The 18245-nt window shown below is 37.8% G+C and overlaps 1 protein-coding gene across 5 annotated transcripts in view; it reads right to left on the minus strand.

The window, feature by feature from the left end:
• fgf13a (fibroblast growth factor 13a) overlaps window positions 1-18245 on the minus strand; it is a 151747-nt gene that overhangs the window by 7960 nt on the left and 125542 nt on the right. For all 5 annotated transcript variants that reach the window (XM_079839168.1, XM_079839170.1, XM_079839169.1 and 2 more), the window contains one exon: window positions 792-990. In XM_079839168.1, the coding sequence (XP_079695294.1) occupies window positions 792-990 (199 nt within the window). The remainder of the gene's footprint in view (window positions 1-791; window positions 991-18245) is intronic.

Genomic DNA, 18245 nt, shown 5'->3' on the forward strand with positions numbered 1-18245 from the left:
AATGGACTGCATTTATACAGCACTTTCAACAGACCCATGGCCATCCAAAGCGCTTTACATCTTGCCTCACATTCACCCATTCATACACCGACGGCGGGTCAGCCATGCAAGGCACCATCCAGCTTGTCGGGAGCAGCTGGGGTTAGGTGTCTTGCTCATGGACACTTCGACACTTGGTCAGGTGGAACCGGGAAAAGAACCACCAACCTTCCGGTTTGTAGACAACCTACATGAACCACTGATCCACTGCCGCCCCAAATCCGGTTTTTGCGTTCAAATCCAGACAAGCAAATGTATTGCCGTGGTAACGAACCTTATCATGTTGACTTATGTGGACTAACTTTTATTTGAGGAAATCTATTTATAATAGGCTATTGGATTTGAATGTATTGGTCCTGCGCTGCCTATTGATAAGTTGATTTGAATAAATATGTCTATAATGGCTAATGTTGCTTAAGTGAAGGCTCAAATTTAATATACAATGATCATAATGCAAGTCAAGCACATCTCATATATCTGACCTATTTTTAGCCGCAATCAGTATGGGATTTAACTGTTCATTGATTAAGTAGTACATTTCAAATGGAACACATATACAGACTGTCTCTGGGGGTTGGGTTAGACTATTCGACTAGTTGATTGCAAAATATCCATTTAAACGGTAATTAAATTAGCCGTTGCACACATCCCTAAATAAAATGAGCTGGATAAGGACTTTTAAAAATAATTTTATAGAGGTATTTAAATGTGTCAATAGCAATATATTCAAATGTGCAGAGGTGGTGACTTACCTTTCAAAGGCTTGGGGAGGAAGTGTGCAGCAGGCTTGTTCTTTTTCACATGGTTGCCCTTCATGATCTCTCCTTCCTTGTTCAGGCCCAGGTACCAGCCCCTGCCCGACTGCTGTTGTCTATAGATCATGGAGGAGTACGTCACGTAGTAGTTCTCAAACACTGACTCCTTAAACTTGCACTCTGGTGTGAAGTGTTCCTGGACAGCAAGGGACAGGAGAAAAAATAGATGAGGATTGGCCAGAAATTTAAATCCTTTATGTGATCGTGAATTGTAAGTAGTAATATGGTATTAAAGGGATAGTTCACCCAAAAATTTAAATGACCCCATGATTTACTCACCCTCAAGCCATCCTAGGTGTATATGACATTCTTCTTTCAGATGAATACAATCAGAGTTATATTAATACATGTTCTGGCTAATCCAAGCATTATAAATGGCAGTAAATGGCAGCTCAAAATGTGAAGCCCAAAAAAGTGTATCCATCCATTATAAAAAGTAATCCACATGGCTCCGGGGGTTAATAAAGGCCTTCTGAAGTGAAGCAAAGCATTTGTTTAAGAAAAATATCCATATTTAACACGTTATAAAGTTAAATATCTAGCTTCCGGCAGACCGCCTTCCGTATTCAATTTACGGAAAAAACATAACTGCCCTAACTAAGATGTCGGACGTAGCATAAGCATTTTGAACTGCGAGAGGCATTACACTTTCTTCGTAAGTTGAATATGGAAGGCGGTTTGTTGGAAAATAGACATTTTACTTTATAACGTGTTAAAAATGGATTACACAACCCCTTTATTAACCCTCCGGAGCCGCGTGGATTACTTTTATAATGGATGGATGCACTTTTTTGGGCTTCAAATTTTGGCCAGCCATTTACTCCCATTATAATGCTTGGATTAGCCAGGACATTTTTAAATATAACTCTGATTGTATTCGTCTGAAAGTAGAAAGTCATATTCACCTAGGATGGCTTGAGGGTGAGTAAATCATGGAGTAATTTTCATTTTTGGGTGAACTATCCCTTTAAAACACATTCATAGAAAAACAGTATCTAAAGAGTGCAAACTCTGAAAACTTACAGCTGAAGTTATTGTAAAATAATTGATCATTCCTCAGCTAAAGACAACTATCCCTGCAAAGTATAAAAAATACAACAACATCAACCAGTTCCATGAGTTTGGGGTGGGACTATCTGTCTGTCAAACCAATGGCAGAGGAGGAGGAATAGTTAACTAAAACCATTTAAAAGAGCATTTTTTTGTGCTGATTTCCTCCATCGCCACTTCCTCTCCCTCTTTTATTAAACAACAATGGGAGTCAGATCTTTGCCTTGATGATGAGACTTGGAACCAGATCCTGTCCTATCAAATGTAACAATTTATTATAAGTCAGGTAAATGTATCATGCCAATTATATAATCACTTCAAAGATAATCAATACATAACATCAAATGCTATGAAGTGTAAGAGTAAGAGATGCACACCTGACACCAGAAACTAAACTAGAACTAAATTAGAACTGAAAAATGAATACAATTTTTTTAGAGATATATTTTAAAATTCAAAAACGAATAAAAAATGACAAAAACACACATTACTAAAATTTGAACTAAAATTAAAAGGAAAACAGATTTTCTCAATGATGCTAAAATAACACTGTTGAAAACATTTATTTTGCAATTGCTCTTGAAATTAATAATAATAATAATAATAATAAAAACTTTATTTAAATAAACTATTTTCCCCCTCCACCATCCTCTTAAAATCACTACTTGCTCTTTTATCTGGTCTTTTCTTTTCTTCTTATAATCCTCACTCTTCCCTGCTTGGTCTGTTGTACGCTCTCTCCCATTAGCACTTTCAAAAGCAATCTATGTTGTAGTGTTGCATAAACATGCTAATGGAGTTTGGGGATGGATCGCTCTTCAGCTCAGTGTATGGATCCGGCCGTATTGAATGTGCGCGAGTACACCGTGTGCACTTCATTGAGTCATTATAAACGCTCGCCTCCCACTAGGCTTGATCCTGTATTGACTATGTGCTTCATTAGGATATTGCAAACAGTGTAAGAGGGTGAAAAGATGAGAGACAGTGCATGGAGCAACATCAAATTACGTTATTCTGCATGTTATCTAGCTAACTAATTGCTTTTCAAGAGGTGTCTAACTCATTCGCCAGTCCAATAGAACATTCAAAATAAATCAATGCCTAGCCAACGCCACAACAACACACCCACTGCTCATGGATCCACACTTCCTGTTTATATATACCAGATAGTCTTGGCTGTTTAATGCTGGTGTACCATGCAAAACTAAAATGCATATTTATTATATGCTATGAAGAAATACTTGTACAATCTATGACAAAAAATGTTAGACCCATATTTGTAATAAATATACAAATATTGGATTTATTATGCTTGATTTTTCAAATCCAAAATCTCGTACAATATCCATCTCCTTAAATGCAGGAGCGAAGTAAATTCAAACAGAAAAGTCATTAGAAGAGGTTAGATTAATACCCACGCGAGCCTTTGGGCTGCTTTTGCAGTAACTGAACGGCTCAGTTAAAATGGATTACAGCACCTCAGGGTCTTGTGGCTGTAATCTTTACTGTTTGAGTGTGGCAAATGATGTGGAAATATTACAGAGAGAGCTGTAAATCAAATTATGTTTTTCATCAGAGCCAAGGGAAGAAAAAAAAAGGTAAATAATCTATGTGTCGCTCTGCAAACATAACTAGGTGAAAGTGTTACTTCAGCTCTGAGAGCTTGATGCATTTATAAGGAAAATCTACAGCAGCTCTGAGATTTATACAGGAGAAAGGAGATTAAGTAACAGCAAATTGTGTTATGTAATTCATACAGGAAGCAGGATGAAATAAGTGTGTTTGCAAGTGTGTATCCAAGGCTGCCTTTATTTTAATCAATAATACAGTAAAAACTGTAACAGTGTAATATTATTACAATTTAAAATACGTTTTTTTTCTTCATGTATTTTACTGTGCTGAATTTTCAGTAGCCATTACTCCAGTCTAGGGCTGTCACTAACAATCACTTTTGTAATCGAGTAATCTGTCGATTATTTTGACGATTGATCGAGTAATCAATATTTTGTGAACAATAACCATTAAAATTACTTAAAATAAAATATGGTAATGGTAAAATAACAATGAGGCAAAAACAATGATAAAAAACAAAAGTAGTTGTTCAGATAAAGTATCAAAAGCAAGTAATCATATGGTTTTATTGAACAACACTGTTAAATACATAGTAATATACATCATATAAATAGAATCAACGTATGTACGTTACGTATTATAACAAATGCCTACAGAGGGTGCCAACGACCTGGTTATTGTTGTTATTACACTTTACAGCATGATCAAATCCTTGTTTAAAGGGGTGGTAAACCACGATTTCACTATTCTAACTTTAGCTAGTGTGTAATGTTGCTGCTTGAGCATAAACATCCCACATCTGCAAAGTTACAACGTTCAAAGTTTAAAGCAAAGGGAGATATTTGCTTTTAAAGAAAACAGTTTCTAAGGACTACAGCAAACGGCCAGCAGGCGACTACAGACATTCCTCCAGGGTTGGTGACATCAACAAAAACCCCTCCTCCGAGAATATTAAATAAGGGGGGGTGAGGCCATTTTGTATTGCGGCGCTGTTGTGGTATAGTTAGGCTGGAGTGTTGTTGCCGCGATGCCAAGGAAACGCTGTTATTTTCATCCGGATTGCAGGTCTGGGGTACTTGCTTTGTTCAGCCTTCCTTTTGGGACGGGGGTGCATTGCAGAGCGTTTAACATACAGCATGTTATATGCACGTGTGTTTGAGACGGAGGGGAACAGGCGCGCGCGGGGCTCCCGCTGCACATCTCATGGAGGAAAACTTCCACCATCTTCGCGAGTTCAATGCCGGATTTGAACAACGTCAGCTGCGTGAAAAAAACACTGCCAGTGCGTGGATATGCACAACGGCTTGTCCTGAAAGCTGGATTTACAAACAGAAGCTGTTTACGGGCCACAACCTGTAAGTCTGATTTATATTTCGTCGATGTGTTTTCCTGTAATAGGTTGTAGCAAGGAAGTAAACAGATGACAACGCTGTTCTGCAAACCAGTCTGTTAAATACTCATTCATACTTAACATTATCCGACGAACACCTAACGTTACAAACACTAACGTTAAAATCTCAACAGCGAACTTGGCATTAGTGTAAATGATTCTTTGATTAGAGCTTTTATGTATTGTTTATCTACAGGCATGCTAAACATGGTTCTGTGTGTGATTTGGCTAACTTACTAGTAAAGCCAGTGTTTAGTGTTCGTTTTGGGTTAGTTCTTTGGACAGATATTTGGCTATAATCGTTCTAAAAATACAAAAGTAAAAGTGCCATTCAGTAGCGATCACTATAGATCCGCAGTCTTTACTCTTGAGGACTGAACAGGTTCTGCTCGATCATCTTCACTAAAATGTTCTGGGTCTGATTCGGGCTCAGATTGGTATGGTTTTATTGACGCCTTTGTTTCTAATACTGCCAAAGCACAGTCTACCGGTAAAGGTAAGGGGCTTGACGTTTCCGACAAACGTGCACTAGGCGGTTAGCGAATCACAACACACTGGGCCAGCTAACCAATCAGAGCCCATCGCGTATTTTTGAGGGACTGGCTTCATACAACCCGGAAAGCATCAGACCGTTTTACAAGGAGGGACAGAGCAGTGTAGAATAAAGGTCAAATATATAAAAAATAATGATTTTTTTTTTAAAAACGAAGCATGAACACATGTTACAGTGCACCCCACAAACACAATCAAGCCTTCAAAAGAATGTGTTTTACCACCCCTTTAATATTGGATTTAAATTTTTAGCCACTGCAATTTCTTAAACAAGAACATGTGGACATCAAAACATGCAAACTCAAAGTGAGGGTTTAAACTTTGAACAAGTGCAACACTTTAAAAAACAAAGTTTGTCAGACTTTATGCATTCCAAATTGTACATTATTGGAAACCCAACATACAGAGACTGAGTTTGTGGAGAGCAGCATTTAGTGTGAACGGAGCCGTTCTGAGACGGAACCTGCATGCATGTAAATAAAGCGTTGCGATTCACCATGTAACCCGCAGAACATATATTTATTTAACTGAATCACAGAGATTTCTCAATTGTGCTATGCTTATAATGATTTTTAAATGGTTTTAATATATTGACTCATGCAGCCTTTGAAAATGGTCTAATAATGTGGTTCATGGATTTGTATACGTGGAATGCGCCACTTCCAGTATTTCGCGGGTTAATTGAGTAAATCGAGTGTTTGAATTTAATCAAGGAATTGTGACAGCCCTACTCCAGTCTTCAGTAAAAAAACGTTGTGCTAATATATTTGTGGACATTTTTATCAGGATTCTTTAGAAATCTTTAGAAAATAGAAATCTTTTGTAACATTAGAAAAATCTTTAGTCACTTTTGACAATAGTGTATATGTAGGTTTGCCAACTGCCCCGTATTAGCCAGGGTGTCCCGTACATTGGGCCTAATTGATTTGTCCTATATGTGACCTCCCTTGTTTATTGACTGCTACGCTGATCTAACCACTGACTAAGCGGATATGTTCACATATGTTGTGTCTTTTGCGCACTCAAGTTCATTATTTTAAATGTAGACGCTCAAATAGAGAGAAACACCGTCGCGATGTTCATGCAGTGCGGTGCGCTCGTATTTTTCAAGTGCGTCTATGCCGCAGCGAGCGAAGAAAAAATCTCCACTTTTCAGAATGCCGCAAGCGCACCGCAGGTCATGTGACATCGAACCAACCGATCAGCTTTGGCCTTTCTGTAACATTGAAATCTCAGCCAAGATGGACAAAAAGCTGATAATAGCTGTACAGGGCGGGTTTTTATTGCTCATCTCCATAAATATAACTAGCAGTAGAGACTGCAAGAGTTAAAAAAACAACATTTAAATCAGGTCCACTTAAGTCAAAAACACCATAGACAAACTTTTAGTAAATTTTTTTATTGGCATATTTTGGCTCATGATTTCTTAGCAATGGCAGACATCACGGGAGTGTTTAGTTTTTCAGCTTAGTTTGTTCTGCAAACTAGGTGTACATGCAAGTAAAATGCCTTTACACGTGGCAGGAACATTTGCATTTGTAGATTATATTGCAAACAAATGATTATGATATTCACAGTGATACTGTAATGAGAAATCCATGCTGAAAAGAGTTTCTTTGATGAACAGAAAGATCAAAAGAACAGCATTGATCTGAAATGGAAAGCTTTTCAAACATTAAAATGTCTTTAACTTTTGACAAATTTAACGCATTCTTGCTGAGTAAAAATTAATTTCTTTAAAACAAATTCTCACTGACCCCAAACTTTTGAACGGTAGTGTATAATGCTACAAAAGCTTTCGATGGTTTGTGTGTAACAATTGACATTTATTTCTATGCCGTTAAAATTATTTTTAGGATTAAATTGTGCATTAATAGGTTAAGAAAAACAAATCAAATTTATATCCGAGAACCTTTTATACACATAGGCTACTTAACTGCAGACCCTGAAATGACATACACTGTGTGTGGTACAGTACAAAAATGTTGAGTGTCCCTTATTTTCTTATAAAGAACCACAATTGTCCCTTATTTTCCTTTTCTCAAGTTGGCAACCCTATGTATATGCGACTATTATCTACTTAGCAAATACCTGCCCAGGGGTGTGACCAAGATGGCCAGATAGGGAACTGACTGCCTTAAAGGGAATTAGTAATAAACATATACAGCAATGCTGAGAATGTCCCTTCATCATGTGTCCATACTCAACTCTCACACATCACAGGACACTCCAATGTTCGATGTACAGACTTGAGTCATCCTTCTGCTCCGGGTGACTCACACAGACACTGAGCTCCCACACACACTGACAGGAACATTCCTGATGTCACAGACCAGCTGTGACATCGCACGTCCTCTGGGACAGGCTGTCAGCTCAGCACTGAGCTACATCCCGTAAACACCCAGGAAACAGAAATTGTTTGGGAAGTGTGGACGTTGAAAGGACTTCCACTCTGACGTTCTGCGGTCAGCCTGGTGAGAAAGTTTGATCTGTGATTACGTGCGAGATCCCACGAGCAGGCACACAGGGACAGATCTGTGATCGATACTTCGCCTGTGATAAACATCACTAAAAGATGGTTAGATGCTACTTCAGTCAGCTATGAGTTCTGAGGCAAAGACACTGTTGGGTTCACTCAGGGTGAGAACTTAAAGAAAGGCAGAATCTCATCTCAACACTTCTCATCTATGCTTCCAGTCAGAAGAAAGGCTCCCTCTCAGACATCCTGTATCTCTTCACTTTAAACAGATTACTGCTATACAGCTATTCTGTTAATAACAGTTACTGTCTCTGCTGAAGGTCATAATAATTACAACCAAATGGAGCACAAAAGCATTATGTATAGCGGCACTCAATAACGACTACCTTATCAGGAATAATTAATCATAATTATTGCAATAACATAAACAAAAACAAAAGAGTGGAGTGTTGAGAGGATGAGGTCAGGAAACAGGGATGATTGTAAGCGCCACACGCTAACCACTGAATCCATAAAGCACAATAACATGACGCTTTTAAATGCCTCTCTAAATGTCCTTCCCAGCAAAGGTCTGAAAAATAAAGGTCTTAAAATAAACAGTTTCAGGAGTCAATTTGTTGTATGGCTATGAAATTGAATGTGCGCACTTCAGCAATATTCATTTTTAAATATTCTAGTTGGCATCCATAATACCTTTCAAATGTGAGAAACAATAAATCATACACAGACAAAATAGTTAAGAAGTCTAATTTGTTTAAGCTGTCTTCAAAGAACCCCAATCATCTACACAGGAAATTACTACATCGGGTTTACTTGACTCCTATAAAACGTTTCTATATGAATCTGTCCTCTTCTCCTAAGTGTAATCTTTGTTCTCAAGGATCTCTAGGCATATCAGCATTTCTTCTGGGACTGTCCTTTTCTCTCACCTTTTTGGACCCAACTCTCACAGGACTTGTCATGTCTGTTGGGCACTGATATATGTCTGACCCCACGCCACTTCTTTTTGAATGATTTTTGGGACTTTTCCTTGTCCATTCGACAAAGATGTTTACTGTTAGCCGCGCTCACAGCGGCAAAAATATTTTTGGTTAACCACTGGAACCCTCCTCACACAATGGGCAGACAAACATGGACAGTGTTTTTGTTGGACATTGTATTGACGGAACGCTCAACTGCTCGTATGCATGGAGCTTATGTTAAGACTGTGGATTTATGGTATGCTGCTTTGGATATTGTGTCAACCTTTCTAATATCTTTGTAAAAATTATTATTATTATTTTTATTAATCATAAATCATAAATTAAATATTTATTATTATTCTTTCTTCCTACATTCTGTCTTTGTATTTAATTTTTGTATTATTGAAGTCTACCAGGGGTGGGTTGGGTTCGAGATTTGTATGGTTGCTTTTTTGCTTTGTACTTCTGTATTTCTTGGCAAAAAAAAAAAAAAAAACTCAATTAAAAAAAAAAAAAAAAAGAGACTTAGGGGAGACAAGCACGGATGAATTTAAGCGATACACCAGACACCGTGATTGAGAGCACTCCTGAGAATCCTATTAACCAGATCGGCCAGAGAATAAGATTGGTGTTTTTTGTAACAGGTATGAAATGAGTTTTGTATTATTGTTCTATGGGGAATTAAGTGATGTGTGATTGATTAATTGGTTGTATATTTTTTTGTCTTTTCTGTAACAGATTTTGATTTAATTTGTCCTATTGTGTTGATTAATTTGGTTATATTTCTAATTTGATTTTTTTGAATTTGTTTTCTTTATTTGAAGCTTTGGTAATGTATTAAGAATGTCGTTTTTTTTTTTTTAGGAATCCTGTATAATAAAATAAGTATTTATTAAGAAAGTGGAGTACCTCGTGGTGAGTCCAAACCCCCAAACAACACATTTCCAGAGGATTGTTTAAAAAATAAAAAAACAAGTCTGTGACAAAGCAAAATAAAAATGTATATAAAAACTCTCTTATTTCCACAAATAATGTAGCTAATGTAGCCTAACTTGTGTCTAATTATAAATGCGTGTTAACAGTGGCTCTTACTATCTTTTTATGCCACTTCAGATCGGTTTCTCCATTTGGAAAATAAAAGACTACGCTGTTTATAATTATGTTAATATATGAAAAAAGATTTGTGTTGCGGGTGAAGCCAATCTTAAGCTCATATCTGGACTGTGGTCCACTAATTGGTGACTGCTGCCTTTGAGGGCTGGTCCTGGTTCAGGAGAATTATTAATCAATTTCATCCGTTAATGGTGAAATTCAACACAAAACTCTGCCCTTTAAAGTGGCCTTATTGTGCCTTTCAGATATTACCTTTCATGCAGTGTGTAATATGGCTGTTTGTGAATGTAAAAGGTTCTGCAAAGTTTTAAAGTTCAAAGTGCACGATAAATAAAGTTGTCTCGATTCTGAACTGCTGAAATTAGTTGTGTAACACATTTGCATAATGCCCACCCATGGTCTTCACTGGCTGCCCTCGAACACTGTAGCTGGTTCATGTTGTGTACACGTGAAGACGTTCTTGTCTGCTCTGCTCTGCTCTGCTCTGCTCTGCAAAAGCAAATTCTCTTTGTAAACACTTCCAAAGGATGTGCACATGTGCACAGCAATAAATTATAAATATACACATGGGTTTGTTGATGGACATATACTTGTTAATGCTGATAGTGAGGAATTATAGTTGCAACATCTCAATGTACGACAAACTAAGTAGCATATCACTGAGAAACGTCCTGCTCAAGTCATCGGTTGAATAACTAGTTTACTCGGATTGATATGGTAACGGCATCATTACGGTCTTTACAGTGTGTGGAAACGCTGAGGAACGAGGAAGCCTCCGGAGCTGAAGTTTAGTTATGGTAAAAGGCATTTAGTTTGCGACACACTTTGTAAGCGGTAGACCAATCAGACTGGGTCATCTGGCCAATCAGAGCAGAGTAGGCTCGTCGAAAGGAGGGATTTAGAGAGACTGAATCTTCGGACTAATCGTTTGAGAATCATTGAAAAATGGTGTGATGTGATGTGCAATGTATATTAAGTGCATTTGACCTTTAATGCATGTAAGCCTGTTGTAGGAGACCTCCAAAACAAAATTAGGAACCTTTAAAAAATATAATAGGGGCCCTTTAAGATAAATTAATTATTTCCTTTTTTTTTTTTTTTTTTTAATTTGAGACTAGAGCCATTCAGCATCAATATAGAGGCACAATGCATTACCACAAGTATATAACAGTGTTCATTTAATAAGCAAGGTACAGTTTAAATTTCAGAGACAAAGCCTCTATTTTGCCTGTAATTGTGTTATACTAGGTCCAAACGTACATGTCGTGGGTGTAACAGTGCTACCGTATCCTTTTACGAAATGGACACAGGAAAGATTGACACCTCAGGCTTAGCCAGGAAGTACCACTATATCATGCACAATACTTGTACATCCATGCACACAGAGAAGGAGAGAGGCTGTTATATTTCAGAGCCATCACTACACACTGTAACACGGCTTCCAGATGGAGTGTGTTAGATGAGAGGTGCTCTGTGCAGAAACTGCAAACACATTTTCTTAACTCTTTCCCCGCCAGCGTTAAAAAAAAAAAAAGTTGCCTGCCACCGCCCGGGAATTTGATCATTTCACAATAATGTAATGGCCCATAGAATATTCTGTTGTATGAATAACTGAACATGCAATATATCAAAAGAAAGAGCAGACCCGCTGCTTTTAAACAACAACAAAACATTTTATTCTAACTTCATGTATTCCTTTTTTTATCAACACTAAATATGGGTAAGTTTAATAAAAAAAAGCAATATTTTGAACAAAAAGCTGAGAAAATCAGTCAAAAAGTTTTTGTCAAAGACTAGATCTGGATCAGATTCAGAGCGATGATCAAACACAGATGGAGTATTTGTTTTTTTTGCGTCTTCTTCGCCTTTGTTTTGATCAGGAGATTCTATACACATTCAGAAGATGCGTAATAGCGCCCCCTAGTGAAAACACAGAAACCCGGAAAATTCTGTTTGGCGGGGAAAGAGTTAATTGTCTATGCCATTTTAATCACCAACAGTGATGAAAATTGCAGTCAGCAGAGTCATCATTTAAAAACGCTGGAGAACAGCTATATAACACAGCAGATATTTTTGGACACCCACTGATGTCTTGTGGAGAACAAAGGCAGGAGACAGTTTTATCGAACTACCGCACATATACTTGCAAACAAAGAAACAAAGGAAAGCGAGTTAATGTGCACTGTGATGGGACAAGAGATATTAATCTCACATTTTGCTCTACAGTATCCACCTTTTTATTTTGGTTTTGTGGGAAAAGCACTTATTTTGCAATTCACTGAAATTTCTAAAATAAATAAATGAACAAGATGAATTTTTGGTTGGCTGAAACCATTTTGGAGGGCTGAAATCAGCTAGACTACAGCTAGCGGTTCTTCAGTGATAAGGCATGCAGACTTCATTAAATTAATTATAATTACCCTAACTTTATTTTACTTAATTTTTTGGCTAAATGAAAACGTTGGCTTTGGTGTTTCTAGGGGGAAAAAAAATAATTTTATTGAATTGCTACTTTCATATAAATTATGTTTAAACCACGTATTATGTTGTAAAATTCAGCAACTAAAGTATCGAAGTGTTCATTTTGGTGTGTGATGTAGGCTCTGCCTGTTTCTCAGTACTGTCCCTAACCACATGACTAATCCACCATCCTAATAGCTCAAATAAAAGAGAGCAGATATTGAGGTGTTGTTGCACTTTGTGTTCGAGTTGATTCTATCTCCAAGTGTAATTATATCAGGAGCTGCAGTCATGCTGTTGCCAGCTCACTGATTCGTATCTAATATCTTTTCCTCTGGCAGGGGAAATCCCGCATTGCCCCTCCCTCCCTTCTCCCAAAGGGCTTCCCCCTCCCTGACGGAGAAGCACGAAGAGATGTTTGTGTGTGTGCTAGAAACGGATAGTTTCTACTTGGTCTTCATATAGGTGCTCTATCTCCTGTCATTCGCTCAGCTCTCTCCTTCCACCCAATATTTTCTTTACCTTCCTCTTTTTCCCATATTGCTTTTCTTTCTCTTGATCCATCCTCCAAATTCTCCCCTGTCTTTCAATATCTTTTTCAACCACTAACCTTGTTTATTATCGCCTCTCCAGCCAGCTTCTCCATTTTTCTCCAAGATTCTTTTTTTTGGCCTCTGTATATCACCCTCCATTTCCTCATCATCCCTCTCAATCTACCTCATTACTTTACCCACTCTCCCTCTTCCAATTCCAATTCCACTCCAATTCCATTTATGGAAACCAAGTAAATCGGAAAGCTGACAGAATCTATTCCAGTCGGAGGCTGATCCTCCCTGCTCGAAGCAGTAAAGCTGCTAGGTAACCAGGTCTATTCACCTGTACCTCACCGTTCTCTCTAGCTCATCTGAATAATTATCATTAAAGCTCGAGATGTCTCAAATGAGCGAGTCGCACTGCTGATGCCGCCAACTTTACTGAGAGGACTACCCCAGGACTACGGTTTTCCTTTTTCAATTTCTTGTAAAGTCGATGTGAATTGCTGTTCAGGACCTATTTTACTTCTGTAATGTGACATAGACCTATTTCAAAGTGAGACAAGCAGTGCAGAGCTCGATTATATTAAATCAGCCATTTGATTGGACGGTGGGCGTTATATACCAGGATGGCACCAGACTGAACGTGAGTTTGCCAGAACAGTGCCTAAATAGACATCAATGAATAAGGAACGTTTTTTCAGAGGAGCATGCTATTATTACATTTCACAATTCACTGCAATTTAAAGGGAAGATTTTCTTTGGTATTTGCAGTTTGTTAATATCTAAATAATAAAAAAAATACTATGAAACATTATAAATAAAACACGCAATAGTAAAGGTATGGAATTTGCACCTTAAATGCTTTAAAAACACCAAAGTGTACTGGAATGGTAGAAAGTGCCCTGTAGGGTGAATTCTCCCCTTTCAGAATACTGTTCATGGTCACTACAGAAGGCCACCGTGTCTGTGCTCTCTCTGTAGTCTAAGGGCTTCTAATATTGATGTGCCTGTCTCTGCTGTTCCTAAGGACCCAACACTAAACTAATTTTCGACTTCAAATGCGGCCGCAGACCAGCTCACAGCCTGCACGTCGCCAATGTGCATCGGTTATCATCTGATCAACTGTTCATTTGTAATATGTTGTGATAAAACCATTTATAATTGCAAGGTTGTTTTAATATTTGATGTGTTCACTGATATATAGCAGCAGGTATTATCATTAAAGCCAAAAAATGTAAAGAACGTGTGCACAGAACAGAATGTTTAATTGATTTCCTCTCTCCCACACACTGTCAAGCTGATGGATGAATACATTTGCACTCAGACATACAGACTCACTCATGCATGTATTCTCTATCTATTCTTTTCCATCTTCTTATCACAAAAAAAAGCACACACAACATGCCGTGGGTCAGCAGAGGTTACACACCCTCGCTATGCTTTCAAGTGGTAAAGAAAGAATTCATTCATGGACTGCCAAATTATCTCCAGAAGGTGATCACTGAAAGGTTCACACAAAAAAGGTCACTCTGCAACTTTTCTTTAAGTAAACTGCCCTGATGAGTCAATCTGACTTAATTATGTGCTGTTGACTGACTGTGTTGTAGTATTGTGAATGCACACTATTTATTTCACCAAACTGCAGAATATTGCTTTATGATACATTATGGTTGAACATGCAATGCCATGGACAATGTGGCTATTTTCCAAGCATTTTTTTTTACATAATGGATGTTTGTGTGTGCACCCATGTTGTGTTTGTCAACTAATTGATTGGTTCTTTATTTCTCGGGGTCGGGGGGCACAAAGATATGACTGGGCGATAGTTTGATTCACTTTCATGAATCGGTTTTCATTTTTCAATTCAAAACTGTTAAATGATTACTTTGCAATATCAGTCAAATGGTCATGGAAATCTCTGTGTGACTTTTTTATATAAAAATGTTTTTTTTTTTTTTAAAACACACAATACGGAAATACACTACCATTCAAAAGTTTGGGGTTACTACATCTTTTAAAAATATTTTTGAAAGAAGCCTCTTATTCTCAGCAAGGCTGCATTTAATTGATAAAAAATACAGTAAAACTGTAATATCGTTACAATTTAATGAACTCTTTTCTATTTTAATTTATTTTAAAACATAATTTGAGTGGTGGCAAAGCTGAATTTTCAGCATCATTACTCCAGTCTTCAGTGTCACATGATCCTTCAAAAATTATTCTAATATGCTGATTGGGTGCTCAAAAAACATTCCTATTATTATCATTGTTGAAAACAGGTGGGCTGCTAGCCTGGATGCCAGCCGAATTTAGCCCCGCCCACAAAATGTTTTGCTCGGGCAATTTGGTCTGGACTCGCTCCATAGAGGAGGAATTATGCCCGAACAGAAACTGTTCGGACCAATGAAATTGTCAGGGCGGGCTTTAGACGATGATGGACAGATGATCAACAGTAACGTAATCATCCACGTCATCGAAGGCTCTTGGGTTGAATTTGCTCTTATCCTAAACGGAGAACTTGTTCGTATATGCGTTCACCTTTACTATTTCTCTCAGAAACGATGATCGTGTTGGTAAGTACTCTGTGTATCCTTAAATTATTTTATTACTGCCAAAGATCGTTTACACTCATGTTTTTCTTGTAACGTTACTTAATCATGCGTGCGTGCAGACAGGGTTTCCAAGTGTTTTTGCAATGTCGCGCACAATTGCTACTCAAAACGTTTGGTTGGCAAAATATGTTATTTTGGCAAGGTTGCCTGCTAAAATTCGCATTCTTGGGTTTATATAAATCACATAATTGGGGTCGCTTCAACCCGCGGACATGGAGAAAAACACGGACTTGGTAACAGTGCAGTTGAGTTCTGTTGACATTTGACAACTAACGTTACGCGTCGCTCCGTTGCTCTGATTGGTTGTGCGTCTATCCAATTGAGGTCTTTCCTGGCTCGGTTGAAACACGCCCCATAATCAAAGCTCAATGGAGCGGTACCAGACTCAAATTCTGACTAGAATTGAGTATGGCCACGCCAGGCTAGTGGGCTGCTTGTCTTCAATGTAACTTCTGATTATTTTTATGCATCCTTGCTAAATACAAGTAATAATTTCTTTCAAAATATAATGACCCCAAACTTTTGAATGGTAGTGTAGAAATAACTATATTCAAACAATTTTTTTTAAAACACACAGAGGAGGATAAACTATAAACTACAAGCAGGCGTGAACCCTCACAGCCACAGCTTCAAAGCTCTCATACATCACTCACTATTCTCTTCATTGATTGGAGATTTTCCAACATCACTGGTGTGTGATTGGCTGGCTGTGTGGCTTCATAGCAGCTAAAGAGTCAATAAGGAATATCAGAGAGCCCAGCAGCAAACATACACATTACAAAAGCAGAGAGCCTTCGGAATCACAGCATACTAAATCATTATAATACTGTTTAGAATGCTGTAATGCCACACACGCAGTACCCACTTATGTCAGATGAAAGCTCTCCACCATTCTGCTTATAATTATTATTTTATTTTTTTAAATTAAAGGGTAGATCCAATTTTGCACAAATACATAGGATTCAAAACGGAGAGGACGCAACTGCAGGAAAAGCTTTTATAAATGGAAATGAATACAGGGAGTAAATGATGATGAATGTTCAAAGACCTATGTGAATTAACACTCCAGGACTAACGGTTACAGTTGGAATGAAATATTAACACCTACAGAACCTTGCTGTGCTGTCACTCAGAGAAACTGTTAAATATAGCCTCCATCCTTCTGCCGTCGACCAAGATGCCACACGGCAAACACAACGTTACTGTTGTGGAGAACAGAGCTTAAATTAATGAGCACTCCGGCACATATGTTTTAATTACAGACGCTGAGGCATACATCATTAAAGTCACTGAGCGGGAACAGAGAACCGCCGTGAGTTAGAGAGTGTGCTTGTGTTTGGGATGTGCAGTAACTGTGTGTGTGCATGTGTGTTTAGATCCTGTTGCTTCCCTATTGTCAGCAAAGGCTCCTACTGGATATGCTAGGGCTGCATACATCACACCAAACATTATGATCCGATGGCATGCTTTTGTCAGACTTCATGGAGGAGTCTCTTGTCTGCTGCCTTGTTAGTCTATCTCTTGCCTGCTGTAAGCGATTCCAGCCCAAAGCTTCCTGAAAACAGCATTACACAGGACAGATTAAATGACAACAGGTATGCAGTGAGGATGAGTGAGCTGAAAACACTGCTCCTGGAACAGGTATTTGCAAAAAATAATATTTTCTAAATTGCCTAGATGGTGGGTTGCTTAAATGAGTTGTCAACTAAACGGTCTTAGGAAAGTCCTGCATAATTAGGGGGATTTGGATTTGATTGTTGACGATTTGGCATGATCTTGGATTGTTTGGTTCTTCGACGCTCATCCTGGACTTGCTGTCATAGCAACAGGTCCTTGAGCTTAAACCTGCTTGGGAGCAGCTTATTTCATGTAAACAGGATTAGATTGCATCTTGAGGTGATACTTAAAATCTGTCCCAGCAACTGCTACTTTATTACAAGAGTTCATTACTGAACCAGGGCCAATACTAATTTTAAATAGTAATAATAATATAAAAATGTATTTGAAAATAATACTATAATGTTGTGTAAAATGTGTATAATACTATAGACACAGCCATGTGTTGATTGAGAGATTTATTTGTAATGGAATAATTACTTAATTATTTTATTGGAGTCTTACACACGTTGTACAGTTACTCTAAGCCGTGCATTAATTGGAGTGGTGACAGATATTATGGGAGTGGCTTGATGCAGTGCAAGAGATGCAAATAATTTGATCTTTAATTAATGCTGTCACTTAACAAATCTGCTTCAAATTAACTTAAAAAAAATTACATGTCGAATTTTCTATTCATAAAATACTCCTGAGAAAGTACACGTTTTCAATATTGATAAAAAAAAAAAGTAATGTGACACTGAAGACTGGAGTAATGGCTGCTGAAAATTCAGCTTTACCATCACAGGAATAAATTACATTTTAAAATATATTAGAAAATTTGGACCTTACCCATGCCACCACACCTGTCCATAACTTTACCCGTATCCCACTTCAATATCAGCAAAGGTGTTTTGCAATACAATTTGAACACAGTAAGTACATTGTACTTATTTTTTGATGTAAGTACATAGTACTTAAGGCCACCTAATATAAAGTGGGGCAGAACATTTTAGTAATATTACACATTATTGTTTTTTACTGTATTTTTGATCAAAAGAATACAGCC

This window comes from Gobio gobio (genome assembly GCF_949357685.1).
Source record: "Gobio gobio genome assembly, chromosome: 16".
Lineage (NCBI taxonomy): Eukaryota > Metazoa > Chordata > Actinopteri > Cypriniformes > Gobionidae > Gobio > Gobio gobio.